Raw genomic sequence first — 17,222 nt, 5'->3', positions numbered from 1 at the left:
ATTAATAAACATCAACAGATTTCAGTTGTGCCCCACCAGGCTGGCCCCCCATGGACAATGTGCCTGTATGCTGAGTTCAACCCCCCCATCCCTGCATTCAGTGCACTGATGGGCACTGATTGGCAGCACTGATGGCCACTGGTTGGCAGCACTGATGGCCACTGCTAGGCTACACTGGTTGATGGCACTGATAGGCACTGCTTGGAGGCACTACTTGGCACTTATGGGCAGCACTAATAGGTGGCACTGAGTGGAAGCACTGGCACTGATAGACAGCACTGATGGGCACTGATTGGTGGCATTGGTTTGCACTGATAGGCTGCACTGATAGGCAGCTCTGATAGGCACTAATTGACAATGATAGGTAGCATTGGCTGGCACTGATTGGCAGCACTGGCAGGTGGCACTGATTGGCACTGATAGGTGGCATTGGTTGGTACTGATAGGTGGCACTGACAGGTGACACTGGCACTGACAGGTGGCACTGATTGGCACTGATGGAGGAGAAGGAGAGTTTCACATTGAGTAGATCGCCAGGCTTGTAAGTGCCGCTCAGTGCCTTAAACTGTCATGTAATGTCCATGCTTGTAGAGACCATCTGTCAAAACTCTGCAGTGATGTCAGGGGGGGTGGGCGGGGCTGAACAGCTATCCTGCACCAGCCAATGGGATAGGGGCTGGGTGGGCCGCTCCGTGTATGTGGCCCTGCCTCTTTGTATCGGCTATCAAACACCAGCCATTGATTGAACTGTTTAAAAAGGGGCCACATACACGAAGCGGCCCACCCAGCCCCTATCCCGTTGGCTGGTGTATGATGGCTGTTCGGCCCCACCCACCCTAAACATCACCGCCGAGTTTTGACAGGATGGTCTCTGCAAGCAGGGACATTACATGACAGTTTAAGGCACTTCGTGGCTCTTACAAGCCTGGTGATCTGCTCAATGTGAAAGAGCTATACACTCTTGCAGCATGTCACAGGAGAACTCTGGAGACAGCCGGCATGCAGCTACACTAACAGGTGGTGATTAGGGTGTGCCCAGGCACACCTGGCACGCTGTGTGCATGCCTATCTTGGTACCCCTCTATTGGTGTATGTTGCCTTATGCAAGGGTAATGCCTTAACCAACGCCTTCCACGCTAATGCAGTAGGGGCCAGGTTTTTTGTCCAGAACATAATTATTTTTCGTGCATAATAAGAGTAGCGTAAGTAGCGCACCATATACAACATGTTTGAAGAGGTTGTTCAAGCATATGGTGTGCTGCATACACAGATTTTCAAGCCTGCTGAGTGCCTTTCCTATGTGCAACAGCAGTAGTGTCCTTGTATGTTTTCTACAAATATCTAGGCAAAGTAGTAGGTGGAGACCCAATTATCTGCTAGTGTGGATGTGTTGGTGTTCAGCAGTAAATTCTCCAAGAAAACGCAAGCAGGCCTTAGACGGTGCAAATTTCTTTTCTGCAACCTTAGGTTGCAGGAAAGAAATTTGCACGATTCCCCCATCAACACAGACCATGCTGACAGGGGAATCCCTCTTGCCGAGCTATTGTCTGCTCCTGGCGAGGGGGTGGGAGCGGGCAGGGGAAGCCGCCCCGGCTGGGAGAATACAGTGATTATCGCTGTTCTAGCAGCCACTTGTGATAATCGCAAGCAAATCCAGCAGGCAGGTTGTGTACCCAAGCTGATCGATGGATCAACTTGGCACGTTCAGCCTGCCCTGCTGAACCGGCCGAGATTTAAACCATGTATGGCCGGCCTTACTTTTTTAAAACCTACTGATAGATAAGTTTACCAGATGGACACTCCTACAAGAAGATAATTGGTAGATTTTGCATTCTTTTGAAGTCCTATAATTTTGTCAGATTGTAGCTTTTTGATCATTGCCTTTATACAAATGATGTGCAGACGTCTACTGCTTCATTTTATAGCTGCACCAGGTCATTAACATGATTTGTAGCAATGCAGGAATTGGTAGTCGTCGTCCTGATGCATGTACAATTCCAATATGGCTGCTGGAACTTACATTTTTTTTTTCTAGACTGGCAAATCCAGAGCTTCACTGGAATCTTTTTTTTCTGGCTCTGCCAACACCCAGATTAGAAATAGTCACTTCTTACACTTATTATAAAGATGCAAATTCACCAAATCCAGATTCCCTTTTGCACCATGGCCTATTCCAAGCCCAGGTACATAAGAAATGCTGCTAACCAACTTGGGTGTATTATCTTATTTCTCTAGTGCAGGGTTTCTCTAACATATTTTTTAGTCAAGGCACCCTGTAAAATGATATTGAGGCACCCCATTCTAAAATGTAAAGAAATTAAACTTATAGTTTTATATATCGCAGCGACATCTGATTCTACACACATAGGACACCCAACATTAAAGGTGATTTATTCTTCCAAAGCAAATACACCTTTTCAATGGTACTGACTAGTATTCCAGCGTTTCTTATATCCCTCAGTTTTTTTTTCCCCTCATTCAGCTAATGTGACCCCAGTGCTGATGGAGAGAGGGGCAGGGAGCAGCAGACAAGGACATCCTTAGGCGATGGATAAGCTCCTTATCAACGTATGATCTCATCGGTTGTTGGGAAGCTGGCTGCTGGCCCATGCAGCACTCAAGGTTGTAATGGGGCACAATAAAAACCTGCGGCTTTGTATAACGAAAAAAGGCAGGCTTGATCCACCTGCCAACCTGTTGACATTTTTTGGGCAATTTCGAGCGATTTTTAGACATTTTGTCAAGGCGCCCCCGAAGAACCCAGAAGGTTGCCATGGCATACTGCTTGAAAAAGTCTGCTCTAGTGCATTATCTTATTTCTCTAGTTTCTTAATGTAAACATGTGACATTTTATATCAGTGGAGTTTCACAATGACAAGCTTTCCCAACATGGTCCAGTTGTCACAAACTGTGCTCAAACCTGCCACAGTTAAAATGTTAACAAGTGACAGAGCTGTCATATACAGAGATAGACAGGGTTGTATGTGTCTTTAAATAGCCAAGTGGTAACATTTGGACGACTACAAAAAAATTGTAAGGTCTGAATTTTGATTAAACACAATACAGATTAATCTCAGATATTAATGTGTCAACCCACCCATATCTCATGTGAGAGATTTTTGTAGATGCTGGGGAGTTGGACCACCTGGCAATTGTAATTAGTGATATTTTGGTAATTTGATTTCCTGGGTTTGCGCACTTGTTGTGGTCACTATAGGGGGCTTCCACCACGGTGGAGAATGCACGGTGAGTGAACACCTAAATATCCTAGGTGGACAGGAACAAGGAATTTTATAGCAGGGAGATCCCAGTTTTGGAATTTTTGATACTTCTAAGAAGCCAAGGGATGTCTCTTATTTTCAGGACCAAAACAACCTCTAAATATTTTATTTAGCATATTATAGCATTGGACTGAGATAGCTAAAACTAGTTTACGTCTATTGATTCTATTAATAATGATTATCATTCTAGAGCATATTTCTGAGTGATCTGCCCCGATTAAAATTCATACATTTTAACAGCCATAGTGTTTAGGTATATTTTTAGTCTTTTTGATGTGTCTTTTTTTTTTTTCTAAGTTCCTTTTGTGTCACATTATCTCGGTGTGATGCAGTTGCCTTGCAGTAACGTTGAAATGGATGATTATCTCATCCAAGAGTGTAGTGCAATATAAACATATGAAAGTGGGTTTTGAAACCGTGCCTAAAATGAGCCTGAGTTACCACAATTGTTTAGAACATTTTATAGCACTTTTAACATGCTTTTCAAACATTATGCTGTTTTGAAGTATTCTAGATTAACTCCTTTTTAATAAATGTGCCGCTGATTTAGTTTTCTGTACACTAGGCTTTCAGGTGCTATGGGCAGAATTTAAAATGATCTTTAGGCCTCCACTTGACTGTTAGAATCAAATCTAATTCCTGATGTATACATAAAAAGCTTTTTAAAGGCAAATCCTCAAAGTCAGGTTTTGATAGGCAATGCCCCAGTAGTAAACTGTCAAAAAAATAATTTGTCCAAATGCATTTTTGACCCATAATGGACTAGCATGCACTGTATACTAGCACATTATGACAAAATGACCTGCAAACAGTGCCCTCCAGCGCAACGCTGTCATGGCTACCCCAGTGATACCAAAAAAGACTCCACTTGCCCCCATCTATAGGACCTTGATGACGCCCTGTGGGAGGGCGAAATGTGTTGAAGCAATTTCCGGTTCCGAGTCCAATAGACGTCACTTCCGGTTATCGGCGGAACGCGCGCCAACAGCGGCGTTTCTTATCGCAATCTTTTATGCCTGTTTTTACTCTGCATTTTGTAAGTTTTCACTCTATTTACGCAATAAAGATATTGCCAAACAGTATTTCACTATAGTTCCCTACGTTTTTGTCTTATTTTGGTTATCATTAACCATGGATGATTATCATGAGCACGTGAGATCTGCCTTGTGAAATATAAAGCTGCCATCCCTGGCCACCATTTTAAGCCTGAAACGACCCCTAGATTGAAAAGCTAAGGGTCCATTACATCCAGAGAGTGGGGACACAGGAGGGGCTGTTGCACACCTCGAATTTTGGAGCACTTTATGGATTGGAGCACATTGTTCACTAATATATGGACATTCGCTTATTAATGAATTGTTATAATTTAGGTTATTGTTTATTATTGCGAACCCTGTAATATATATATATATATATATATATATATATATATATATATATATATATATATATATATATATATATAAGATAGGGACTTTACTACCACTTTTAAGCCTTGGGAGCCCACTCAATTTAGCAGCACTAGTTGGTGATTGACACTCTTGATGATCTTCTGTTAGACAAAGCGCCTTACTGTTGTCATGCTACAGGCAGGGCTGACAATTTATGTGAGTGTAAAGTGGGACTTTAGTCAGAAAATCACTTCAGGGTGGCCCCTTTTGTAGGTCTATGTAAAACATTAAAAACCAAGCGCCTATACTGTTAAAATCCAGTAATACACTGTCTCACCCTGCCCTGCACATGCTCAGTTGCTCTCTATTCTGGGCACTATGCCGAAAATCAAAGCCACTAGAGGCAAATCAGCTGACGGCTTTATGATTTACTCTTGGTAAAAGGGGAAGAAATAACAGCAATAACAGACTGTGCTGAGAGAACACAGATTAGGGTGGGGAAAAAGAAAAGCAGAGATGACAGAACAAAGTCTGCTGTAAGCTAGACACAAAATCGTTAGTGTCTGTAAAGGTTCGTTATTTTAAAACAAAAATAACAAACCTGTTATAATTACCTGCTCTGTGCAATGGTTTTGCACAGAGCAGCCCAGATGGGGGGCCCTGCAGGTGCTCCTTGCTTCACCCCTATATTGGGTGCCCCCAGGGAAAGCCGCTTTCCATGAGGTCACCCATGTGGGCTCGCTCTGGAGTCCCGCTGCTGTGTTCATTGACACAGACAGCGGGACTCGGTCCAGCTCCCGTGTCACAGGATTTGATTGACAGCAGCAGAAGCCAATGGCTCCTGCTGCTATCAATCAGTCCAATGAGGGGAGTGACAGCATCTGGAGCCGCTGGGCTTGTGCATATTGCTGGATCAGATCGGGCTCAGGTAAGAAAAAGGGGGGTCTAGGGGGCAGCTGGAGCACAGAAGGTTTTCCGCCTTAATGCATTAAGGTAAAAAACCTTGAGACTTTACAATCCCTTTTAAACTTCTAAGAGTAGTCTCTTATCTTATCTCCCTGATATTCTCTCTCCTTTCATTCACAGCTTGTGAACTTCAGTTTTGAAAGGCAGCAGGAACCGCCTAATATTCCAACCATGTATGGGCAGGCTGAATGTACCTAGTAGATCGATCTCTTTGGGTACAACCAGCCTGCTGGATTTTATATGTGATTATCGCTAACAGCTATCTTCTCCTGGTATCTTTTCTGTGTCTCTCTATGCAATGCAGGCACATTATTGCTGGTGGTGGGGAGCAGCATGAAGGTGTACATTGCTTCCTGAAAGAAGGAAACTGGTTAAAAAAGAAGTGAAATCCAATGAATGAAATGGGCAGGCCAGGGCAACTAGGCTGGGGAGGAAAGAGCTAGATGATGCTAGATGCCCTGCTTTATCTAAATTGCTGCAATTTCAAATGCATGCTGTGAGAAGCTCAATGTGTGCAGTGAAATCAGAGTAAGCAAATTCAGTAGAGGAGGAGCGCCTCTAAGACTAGCGGTAATGCTGAAGTTTGGCTTTAGATGCTGAACCTAATGCATTTACAGGTAAAACACATTTATTTAGACACAGTTAAATAAAATTTTATAAATTTAAGTCTGAAAGATCACATATCTTGTATTCATTCCATGCTCTATTATTTATAGTGAGTATGTATGTATATGGAAGTCACTGGAAAGCTTGAAACTTTTTTTTTTTTTTTTTTCGCCCATTGTGTACAATAGTTCAGAAAGTTACATTTGTAAATCTGATCTTGAACATGGTGTCTTCTGTATCTGACTCCAAACTGTCCGCCCATTTGTAGGGCTTATCATTTCCAGCTGATAGCGTAGAAGCCGCTTTACAAATGCCAGCAGAAGAAGGTTCATTCATTGAAAAGTGCAAGCCAGCAGGAGCAGTTCACTCTGGCAGCAATTTATCACCATACAATGAATAGTGTACAGTGTGTTATTGATAAGGCGGGATTTTCTTAAAAGGTGGTTATCAAACAGAAAAGAAACATTGGATAAACATATCCTACATTTGTTTGTTTAAGGCAGAGTTTAATTTTTGGTGCACACAAATGGGTTCTTGAACTTTGTACTGGAACGTTCTGTGTTCTTGGAGAGTGGGTGGTTGAAAAGGTTCAGCCAGCAGAATGTTTTTGCTGTTTCCCCTTCTGATCATAGAGATAAGTGACTCTACACGTCCCACAGACATGCATATGAGTGCGTTTTTTTCATCTTCTTTTCTGCACTAATGTTTTGGTACTCGTACCTCTCACAGCAGCAGTGCTCGGACAACATCTAGGTTTAGATTAGCATTAGAGAGTAGGTTAAGGTCCCTTTCACACTGCCTCGTTGCAGTTTGACCGCAGCACAGGTGCAGAGCAGTGTACCTGCAGTTTTTGTGCAGGTTACTGCGCTTTCTTATGTGGGATCCTCCGCTCAAAGAGGGGCTTAAACCAGAGTGCTTGTGTCTCATTACCTCCAGAAAGAGAAGAGCCCCAGGTGCTGGCTGAATGCTGATGCAAGTAGAAGAGAACCTGGACAGCCGTACACCGGAATGGATAAATCCGTCTTTTTATCCAAAATACAGGATCATGGGGTACACGGAACACGACTGTGGGGTGGTACAAAAATAGCTGACACATTTCGCATTTACACCAAGTGTTTACTCATAGCTACATGAGCTATGAGTAAGCACTTGGTATAAGTGCGAAACGCATCAGGTATTTTTGTAACACCCCACAGTCGTGTTCTGTGTACCCCATGATCCTGTATTTTGAGTAAAAAGATGGATTTATCCATTCCGGTGTGTGGCTGTCCAGGTCTTCTTGTTCTCTTCTACTTACCTGCGCTTCCTCATAGACTTTTATACACACATTTTTGGTGCATTTTTTGAAAGCACACCAGAAGTCCTGCATGCTGCGTTTTCAGAAAATGCGCAATCTAATAGGAAGTCTATGGGGAATATGCGAGTAACACGCACAAAAACTGTGGGTACACTGTGCTGCACCCTCACTGCAACCAAACCACAGAGCAGCAATGTGAAACTGTCCTAAGGGTGGTTGTTCTAGTTTAGGGATAGGTGTCAGAAGGCAGAAGTTGAACAAGAACAGGCAGTGTTTTTGTTATATTTTCTTTTTTGTATAATGTTCAGAAAAAAAAAAATCAAAATGGAGGATTGTTTCTCTCAGGTGGATAACAGAAGCTTGGATTACACAAACTGCTAAATGATTAATGGGAATTGTTTTCCCCCATTCTTTATCTCTCTGTACTGTATGGCTAAGATGCTAAGGCTGGTCATAGTTTATGCAATTGTCTTTCCTTTGTTCTCAAGTCAAGGTGGAGGGACTTAGGCCGGCCATAGACAATTCAAATCTCAGCTGGTACCTGCTAAACGGAACCACGTGTGGGCAGGCTGAATGTACCAAGTTGATCGATCAATCAACTTGGGCACAACCAGCCATCTGGATTCACTTGCAATTATCGCAAGCGACTGCTATAGGCGCTAGCCGTAATTACTGTGTTCTCAGACAATTGCTTGGCAGGAGGGATTCCCGTCAGCACTGTCTGTGTTGATGGGGGAATCGTGCAAATTTCTTTCCAACAACTCGTGATTTCTGAAAAGAAATTTGCACCAACTATGGCCTGCCTTAATGAAGAATGGCTTCACCAAAACATCAAAGTTTTGGATTGACCCAGCCAGACCCCGGACCTTAATCCAGCTGAAAATCTGTAGGGAGACCTGAAGAAGGCTGTGCATAGGAGATGTCTTCTGAATATTCCAGTTCATTCTTCATTGAACCATAGTAAACTGTGTTAGAACTTTAGTGTATTTTTAGTGAAAATGTTGTTAAACATTTGCGCAATAGTAGGGGCTTTAAAAATCGGTAGCACCCCTTTTTTTTATTTTTTTTCATACTGGCCACTTGCTTCCAGAAAGTATATGGTTTGGGGGGATCTTTTATAAGTGCTGAAAGCTGTAAATGAAAAATGAAAACCTCCAGATTTTTTTTAAAATTTGGTTATTTACAGTTTCGTGTAGGTTTAATTATCAACATTACGAAAAAAGGCGCAATTTAACATTTACAAAAATGTGTAATTCAGTACAGGTTATAGCGGAGCTCCAGTTCCCCAATCAATTTCTTCTAAAAAGCTCCCCTATAATTGTCAGTTCCTGTATAATAATAATAATTGCATGCTGTTCCTAATGTCTTCATTCTAGTTAGTACATTTTAAATTCCTAATCTCTTACATGATCTCGGAAGCAGGCAGGGTCCATCTCAGATATGGGCATCCGAAGCCCGCTCCTGTTAATTCCGGGATTAGGTGCAGCTGGCTACCCAGCATACACCTTCCGACTTCGCACCTGCGCAGTAATGACACTGCACGGCACAGGTGGTTGTTTGCAGGTTGCCATTGCAATGGCTGCAGCGGAAGTTATGGCAACCTGCCAATCAAACGAGAACCCGGCAAGTGCAAGTACCGCGATATTTAATTATTGGGCTTCCCAAAGGATAGCCGAGGCCGATATCCCAGGAGTCAATGGGACTCGCCTAATTATGTAATCACCTAGGCAGCGGGGAGAGGAAGTGCCGCCCGAAGACAACAAAAAAGAAATAATTGCCATTTAGCACTGTGCACCGGGGGGGGGGGGGGGGGGTGGGGCATTACAAAAAGGGGAATTGAAAAAAAAGGGTGGAACTCTGCTTTAAGCTTTTATATTTAGTATTTAGCAGGAATTGTGTAAAACTTGCTGTGTTTGTATCTGCTAATAAAGATTTTAGTGTATTTTTGATAAAAATGTGGGCAAATATTGTGGGGGCCTTAAAAATCAGTAGCATTTTCTTTTAGTTCTACTGGTCACATGCTTTCAGAAAATAAGATTTGGGGGTCTTTTACAAACTCTGAAAGCTGTAAGTGAAAAATAAATAAAAGCAATGGCAAAATTGCAAGAATGGTCTGTCCAACAGAGTTTAAAAATGGAGCTCAGGGTCTGGCAGCAAAAGTGTTCGGGCTTTAAAGCCTAAATATTTTTTTACCTTAACCACTTCCCGCCTGCCATATAGTAAAATGATGGCTGGTGAGATGCATTCTCTCGTGTTCTGGGACAATGTCATATGATGGCACCCCAGAACCACCGCACTTGTGCGCCCCCAGCGCGGCGGTCAATGACGCGGCTTTTTACCCATATGATCGGCTGTGTCCAATCACAACTGGTCACATGTAAACAAGGAAGTGCCGTTGATTGCCTCTCCTCAGCTCACACTGGCAGAGTATATGGCAAGAAGAGACGATCAGTGGCATCTCCTCGCAGGGGAGACCTGTACAGGTAATCGGGGCACTGATCATCAGTGCCCTAATTACGGTACAGCCCCAGCAGTGCCCATTAGTGACACCAATCTGTGCCCATTTAGTGATGCCATTCAGTGCTACCTTTCAGTGCCGCCTATCCATGCCGCTTATCATTGCTCACCAGTGCAACCTATTAGTGCCCATCAGTGCAACATATTTGTGCCACCTCATCAGTGCCGCCTCATCGGCGTACATCAGTGAAGGAGAATAACTTGTTTACAAAATTTACTGACATAAAGGAAGAAAAGCCTTTTTGTCTTTCAAAATTTTTGGTCCTTTTTTTTTTCGTTTTTTTTTTTTTTTTTATTTTGCAAAAAGTAAAAAACCCAGCACTGATTGAATACCACCAAAAGAAAGCTCTATTTGTGTGAAAAAAATGATCGCAATTTATTTTGGGTACAGTGTTATATGACCACGCAATTGTCATTCAAAGTGTGACAGTGCTGAAAGCTGAAAATTGGCCTGGGCAGGAAGGGGGTCTAGTGCCCAGTAGGCAAGTGCCTAATGCATTCCCTGCATTAAGGTAAACAAATATTTCAGTATGTGTATCTCCCCCAACCCCTTACACAAACCTGAGCTCCATGTTGATCCAGTGCTGTGCCCATCTGCAGAAGTGCTCTGCTGATATCAGTCAAATCCTGAGACGGGGGGGGGGGGTAGGGCTGAGTGTCTGTCCATGTCTAAAGATGCAGGCAGCGGAGCTCGTGGTCGAGACTGTAAATGCGCAACAATAGGAAGCATGGTGGCACCCCGAGAAGAGGGGGAGCCAGGAACGCTGGCAGTGACCCCAGGAGAGAATACCATGGCACAAAGCAGATAACGTTTGTTATTTTAAAAGAAAAAAAATTGACTTTACAAACGCTTTAATTCTTCTGAAGAGCGCGGTTTTTCATGACTTATCACAATGACATTTGTTCACTATTGACCTGCCCTACACAACTACAAATGGATCAATTTCTCAGTGTAAATAAATGGAAGCCAAACAACCTTTGATTTTCTGTATGTAAACATTGAGTGTGCTCTCTAGGTGAAAAGCTTTTTTGAAAAACAGATCTCTTGATCAAGTTGTATTGTCCATCATCTTGTAAAAAAATTCTAGGCAACCTGCCCAAGGATTTGTAGTTATCGTATAATTTACACACTGCACAGCTAAAAAGATCACTCTACTGCTTCCTGGGTCATCTCCTTGCTAATTTGATAAAGGCAATAAGAATGACAGATTGTCCAGTTGGAGAAGTTGCACAGGAAGTTGTATGGCTGAACTAGGAAGTATACTGTTTGTGTCACCTTCTTGGTTGCATAGTGTGGCAGATCTGTGCAAATTTTGCTGTACAGCATTACAAATCCTTTGGTAGTGAAAGCAGTAAACATGTATATTTAGCAGATGAGAGATCTATTTATATAGTGAATGCATGTCTGTCTATGCAGACACCACATCATCTTTTCTGTGGTCTTCTTGAATTTGAAATGGATGCATCATTTTAAGTCCTGCTGCCAGTATTTTGTGTTTTGATAGCTGAATCTATTGTTAAAAGGTCAGTCCACCCAGGTAAGCTAAATGAGCCCCTGACTTCTTATAGGTCTTCGGGGCTTTAACAGTGAACTCTCCCAATATTAATTCTAAATCTTTATCTGTTTTGGATGTTTCCATCCACCATTGTTTGTTACAGCACACCTTCTGTTGCAGTTTCCATACTAAAAATAAAATAAAAATGGTAGATCCAACAGGTAGAGCCCTTTATGGCCAAAGCAGGTGTGCAGGCCCAAAAACTCTGGCGAGAGAGTCTAAAACCAAAACTTTTTTATTTTAGTTGTGGATTGAGTGGTGTGTAGCTAGAACCATGTTAGGTGTTTTATTGTTTGGTCCCTATTAGGGAGATTCACTCCCGATGTTTGATTAAAATTTGTATCACCACAGAGTGGTACTGTGGATACGGGAATTAAGTATATAATGCCACGTCCCGATAAAATCACTCCCGATGTTGCCCTGGTGATCATTGTTGCTGGGACTGATAATGAAGAAAAAACCCAAAATTTTGATTTGCAACAGGAATAGACATGAACACCTTCCAATGGGAATGCTTGTTCTGGTGACAACTGCCTAAGAGTGCATTTCCCTTGACTTTGGAGAGATTTTTTTTGTCTCAATTACTGTTGTGTCTAGAGAACAAGAAGTGAAGGCACATTTCTCAAAAAGAGGACAGATGGAAAAAATGATAAATTTGATAGGGGTTTTTACAATTACCTCCTGCTTCCAAAATTAACGTTTTGGTTTTAGTTTTAATTTAAAGCTGAACTCCAGCCATACATCCCCCACACACACACACTTGTAGCAAGTCTTCTCTATTAAAACAGATTACTCTAAATAGCCTAATGGCTTGCACCTCCAAAATAAAACCCTTTGAAACTGCATTAGCTATCTCGAGCCACCTTAATTTTTTGTTGCAGCAACTTGAACATTAAATTCCCTCTCCTCCTGATTGCTTCCTCTGCCATCAATCATTTTGTGTTTTAGGGGAGAACACATTCTCGGCTTCTCTTTAGAAGTTCAGCAGATTTCACAGCTAAAATCTGCAGCACACAATGGCCAGCAGGGAGGAGCATGTATGGTTAAAGGGATACCAGGGGTGTGTTCTGTCATTTAACACTCTTGATCCAAGGCAAGGTGCTGTAAAATTTACAGGAGTCTGACTCTTCCCGTGGTATTTGGAACAAAGAACAGCAGACAGAATCAGTGATGCCATTGCTGGATCTCAAAAGAAAACACAATTATTTAAGTGGCATTTTTTGAATTGTGTATTAATAATGGGAGAAAGGGAAGGTATTATATGCATACAATACACTTCAGCTTTAACTGTAATATCAGTTTTGGGTATACTAACTCTTTATTAAGTGGCCAATTTTTGCTGAAACGTTGTGTTCTTAGGCCTGCTTTTTCAGCAAATTAGTAGATTTAAAATAAAGCAGTTTAATATTATGCATCTCTCTGAATGGATGAGTGATGGGTTTGTGGTAAGTGACTCCGTGAATGTTTGCAGTCTCTTGTTTCCTAACAGAGAATCATAGTGTCTGTGAGAGCGGCATGCTAATGTAAGAGAAGGAACAAATACGCTTTAGTTTGAATTCAGGTCAATGTTCATTATGTTGGAGTATCTCTTGCAGGGTAATGGACAAGCTGTGCTCATTTCCCATAAACTGTGTCAGTGACAGATCTGTGTTTTAATGAGTGAAAGTAGTAGTAGGTCATTTGTTAATGCATAAAAATGAAACTACAGCAAGTGGTGCAAGATTGGTCAAGTGTAGACTCCTACCTCTATTACCTGCCAGTTTGGTAGTTTCAGACCCTTTACATTGTTTGCTGTCTATGGTACAGAAATGATTTCTACCTCCTCTTCAGTACTGACTTATCTATTGGATAGATTATCCATCTTTATAAACAGTCATTGTACTACTACTACAATTGTACTTGGCATCAGTGGTTTATAAGCCATCCTCATATCCCTGTTGTGGTTGTACCCTGCATCAGTGGTTTATATGCAGTCATGATACCACTGTTGTCATTGTAACCTGCATCAGTGGTTAAGAAAATATGGGTCTTCAAAATGTTCTCAAAGATGTTCAAAGCCCCATTCATACTTGTGCATTACTGTAACTCGGATTTACTGCATGTTACCACAACACGTGGCACTCTGTATGGTGCACTCTGGTGCTTTTTATTTAGAGCAACACTCCAAAACACAGTACAGTGTGCGCCGACAGCTCCACACAGCAGCACTACAACATACATGTTGTGGGTTGTGGTGTGCTACATTTAAAAAAAATGAAAAAAATGCAGATTACTTTACATGGGTATCGCAGCGGAAAGAAAGAAGTGTGAAAGAGGCTTGAAAACCAGTCTTGCATCTATGGCTAGCATGAGGGCCAGTGCATTGATCTGCGATTTGCTTAGCTGTAAAACGCAGACCAACAGGAGGACATCTGAAAAACCATAATTTCCAACGTGTCTTATTCACGCTATAACGTTGCGCATGCATATCAACTGACATCAAAATCTATGTCAATGGACATCAAAATGTATGTCAACAGACGACAGTATTAAAACGTGACTAAAGTGGATGGAAATGTACATACATTTTCCCTCGTTTTAGCAGAAGTCAGTGTGAATTGGTCCTTTAAAGGGTACTTTTAGATGGTCATCTCTAGCATTATTGTACTTGTTCAGTATCAAAGCTTACCTGTGGGGTAAATACAGTATATTTTTTCTTTTAGGCTACTGAGTGGGTCATGTCACACTTGCTAGCCTGTTGCTGGTGGGACCATGCATCTGCTTGTACTGCATTGCTTCTTCTCTGGTTATAATGCTGAAGACTCTCTCTTACCGGCAAGGAAGCAGCAACAAAGTAACACCTCATTGGTTCAGCCAACTAGGAAGCCATAATGCAGAAACACATGAGTATTCTCTGCTATTAGTGATCCTGTCCCTGGCAAGTTGCTTCCATTTTCTGTATCACTAGTTAGACATGGCTCTAAAACTATGCTATAATATATGTTGTTCCATCCAAATTATAACCTCTAATGCCGCGTACACACAAGCGGACAAATCGACCGTGTGTGGGCTTCATCAAATTCTTACATCGGAACTCCGCCGGACCCAGTTCCTATCGAAAAGTCAGCTCGTCTGTATGCTAGTCGGACAGACGAAAACCGACGCTAGGGCAGCTATTGGCTACTGGCTATCAACTTCCTTATTTTAGTCCGGTCATACGTCATCACATACGAATCTGTCGGACTTTGGTGTGATCGTGTGTAGGCAAGTCTGTTCATTGGGAAAGTCCGTTGGAAGCCCACCGAAAGTTCGTCAGATAGTCTGTCGGACAAGTCTGGTCGAAAAGTCCAATCGTGTGTACGCGGCATTAGAGATCCTGAGTTTGGCATTATTTGCAAATCTTTATTTCCAACTCTTACTTTATCACTATTTGCTGTTATGTATTTTCTTTTGTCCGATTCGTAATGTTAATCCAGATTGATGCTGTATGGCCTCTACGGAGGCTGTGCTGTCTTCTGCCTGGGCTCAGGGTTTATAACAGAAATGCTATCTTGGCTGATCTTGGTGCACTTTTACTTGACAGAGTTTGAGTGTCAGTTATAAGCATTGGGCTCCAGCAGGAGATCGGCCTTACAGCCTGACACCTCTGTTCTGACAGGGCAAAAATTCTAATAATCAAAAATCAAGAAATCTCTGAAAGGCAGGCAACACTAAGGTAAAAACTTGCTATAAATGCCAGTTGGTGAGTGGTATTCTTATTAATCAGAAAGAAAAAATGTGCAACATGTATGCATGTATAATGTAACACACTGGGGTTGATTTACTAAAGGGAAATCCACTCTGCACTACAAGTGCACTTGTAAGTGGAGTCGCTATAGTTTGCTTTAGATCTGAGGGGAAGCTCTGAAATTAGGGGAAGCTCTGCTGATTTTTATCATCCAATCATGTGCAAGCAAAAATGCTGTTTTTTTTTTTTTCCTTGCATGTCCCCCTCAGATCTACAGCAACTGCACTTGAAAGTGCACTTGCAGTGCACTTGTAGCGCAAAGTGAATTTGCCTTTCGTAAATAACCTCTATAGTAACTATCAGGAAATCTGCTAAAATCAAACTTATCATGTATATCCATAGACTTTTTTTTGCTCTTTTATTATAAAGCCTGAATGCATACCAATAGTAATGAATAATCTCTTTTTGCATTTTAGCTCCAAAAACATGTAGCCCTAAACATTTTGCCTGCAAGGACCAGATAACATGCATATCGAAAGGTTGGAGGTGTGATGGTGAAAAGGATTGTCCAGATGGTTCTGATGAAGCTCCTGAAATATGTAAGTCTATTTTTAAGCTCATCTTATTGAACATTGTAAAATATGTAGTGCAGAAAACTGTATACAAATTAATCCAGTTATGGATTGATTAAAAAGAATTATTTAATTTTACATATATAATACAGTGGGGATCGAAAGTTTGGGCACCCCAGGTAAAAATGTGTATTAATGTGCATAACGAAGCCAAGGAAAGGTGGAAAAATCTCCAAATGGCATCAAATTACAGATTAGACATTCTTATAATATGTAAAAAAAAGTTAGATTTTATTTCCATCATTTACACTTTCAAAATTACAGAAAACAAAAAAATGGAGTCTGCAAAAGTTTGGGCACCCTGCAGAATTTATAGCATGCACTGCCCCCTTTGCAAAGCTGAGACCTGCCAGTGTCATGGATTGTTCTCAATCATCGTCTGGGAAGACCAGGTGATGTCAATCTCAAAGGTTTTAAATGGCCAGACTCATCTGACCTTGCCCCAACAATCAGCACCATGGGTTCTTCTAAGCAGTTGTCTAGAAAACTGAAACTGAAAATAGTTGACGCTCACAAAGCTGGAGAAGGCTATAAGAAGATAGCAAAGTGTTTTCAGATGTCAATATCCTCTGTTCGGAATGTAATTAAGAAATGGCAGTCATCAGGAACAGTGGAAGTTAAAGCAAGATCTGGAAGACCAAGAAAAATATCAGACAGAACAGCTTGCAGGATTGTAAGAAAAGCAATTCAAAACCCACGTTTGACTGCACGATCCCTCCAGAAAGATCTGACAGACACTGGAGTTGTGGTACACTATTCCACTATAAAGAGATACTTGTACAAATATGGTCTTCATGGAAGAGTCATCAGAAGAAAACCTCTTCTACGTCCTCACCACAAAAATCAGCATTTGAACTTTGCAAATGAACATATAGACAAGCCTGAAACATTTTGGAAACAAGTTCTGTGGACCGATGAGGTTAAAATAAAACCTTTTTTGGCCGGAATGAGCAAAGGTACATTTGGAGAAGAAAGGGCACAGAATTTAATGAAAAGAACCTCTGTCCAACTGTTAAGCATGGGGGTGGATCAATCATGCTTTGGGGTTGTATTGCAGCCAGTTGCCCAGGGAACATTTCACGAGTAGAAGGAAAAATGGATTCAATAAAATTTCAGCAAATTTTGGATGGTAACTCGATGCGATCTGTGAAAAAGCTGAAGTTAAAGGGAGGATGGCTTCTACAAATGGCTAATGATCCTAAACACACCTCAAAATCCACGGGGGATTACATCAAGAGGCGTAAACTGAAGGCCATGGCCTTCACAATCT

The 17,222-nt window shown here is 41.7% G+C and overlaps 1 protein-coding gene across 1 annotated transcript in view; it reads left to right on the top strand.

Moving 5' to 3' along the window:
• The window catches only part of LRP1 (LDL receptor related protein 1), a 523,305-nt gene that overhangs the window by 84,481 nt on the left and 421,602 nt on the right, over nt 1-17,222 (top strand). Inside the window, exon 2 of the mRNA XM_073613827.1 lies at nt 15,797-15,919. Coding sequence (XP_073469928.1) covers nt 15,797-15,919 — 123 coding nt within the window. The remainder of the gene's footprint in view (nt 1-15,796; nt 15,920-17,222) is intronic.

The sequence above is a fragment of the Aquarana catesbeiana genome, linkage group LG02, assembly GCF_042186555.1.
Source record: "Aquarana catesbeiana isolate 2022-GZ linkage group LG02, ASM4218655v1, whole genome shotgun sequence".
In the NCBI taxonomy this organism is placed as follows: Eukaryota; Metazoa; Chordata; class Amphibia; order Anura; family Ranidae; genus Aquarana; species Aquarana catesbeiana.
This window is presented reverse-complemented; position numbering and strand designations above follow the sequence as displayed.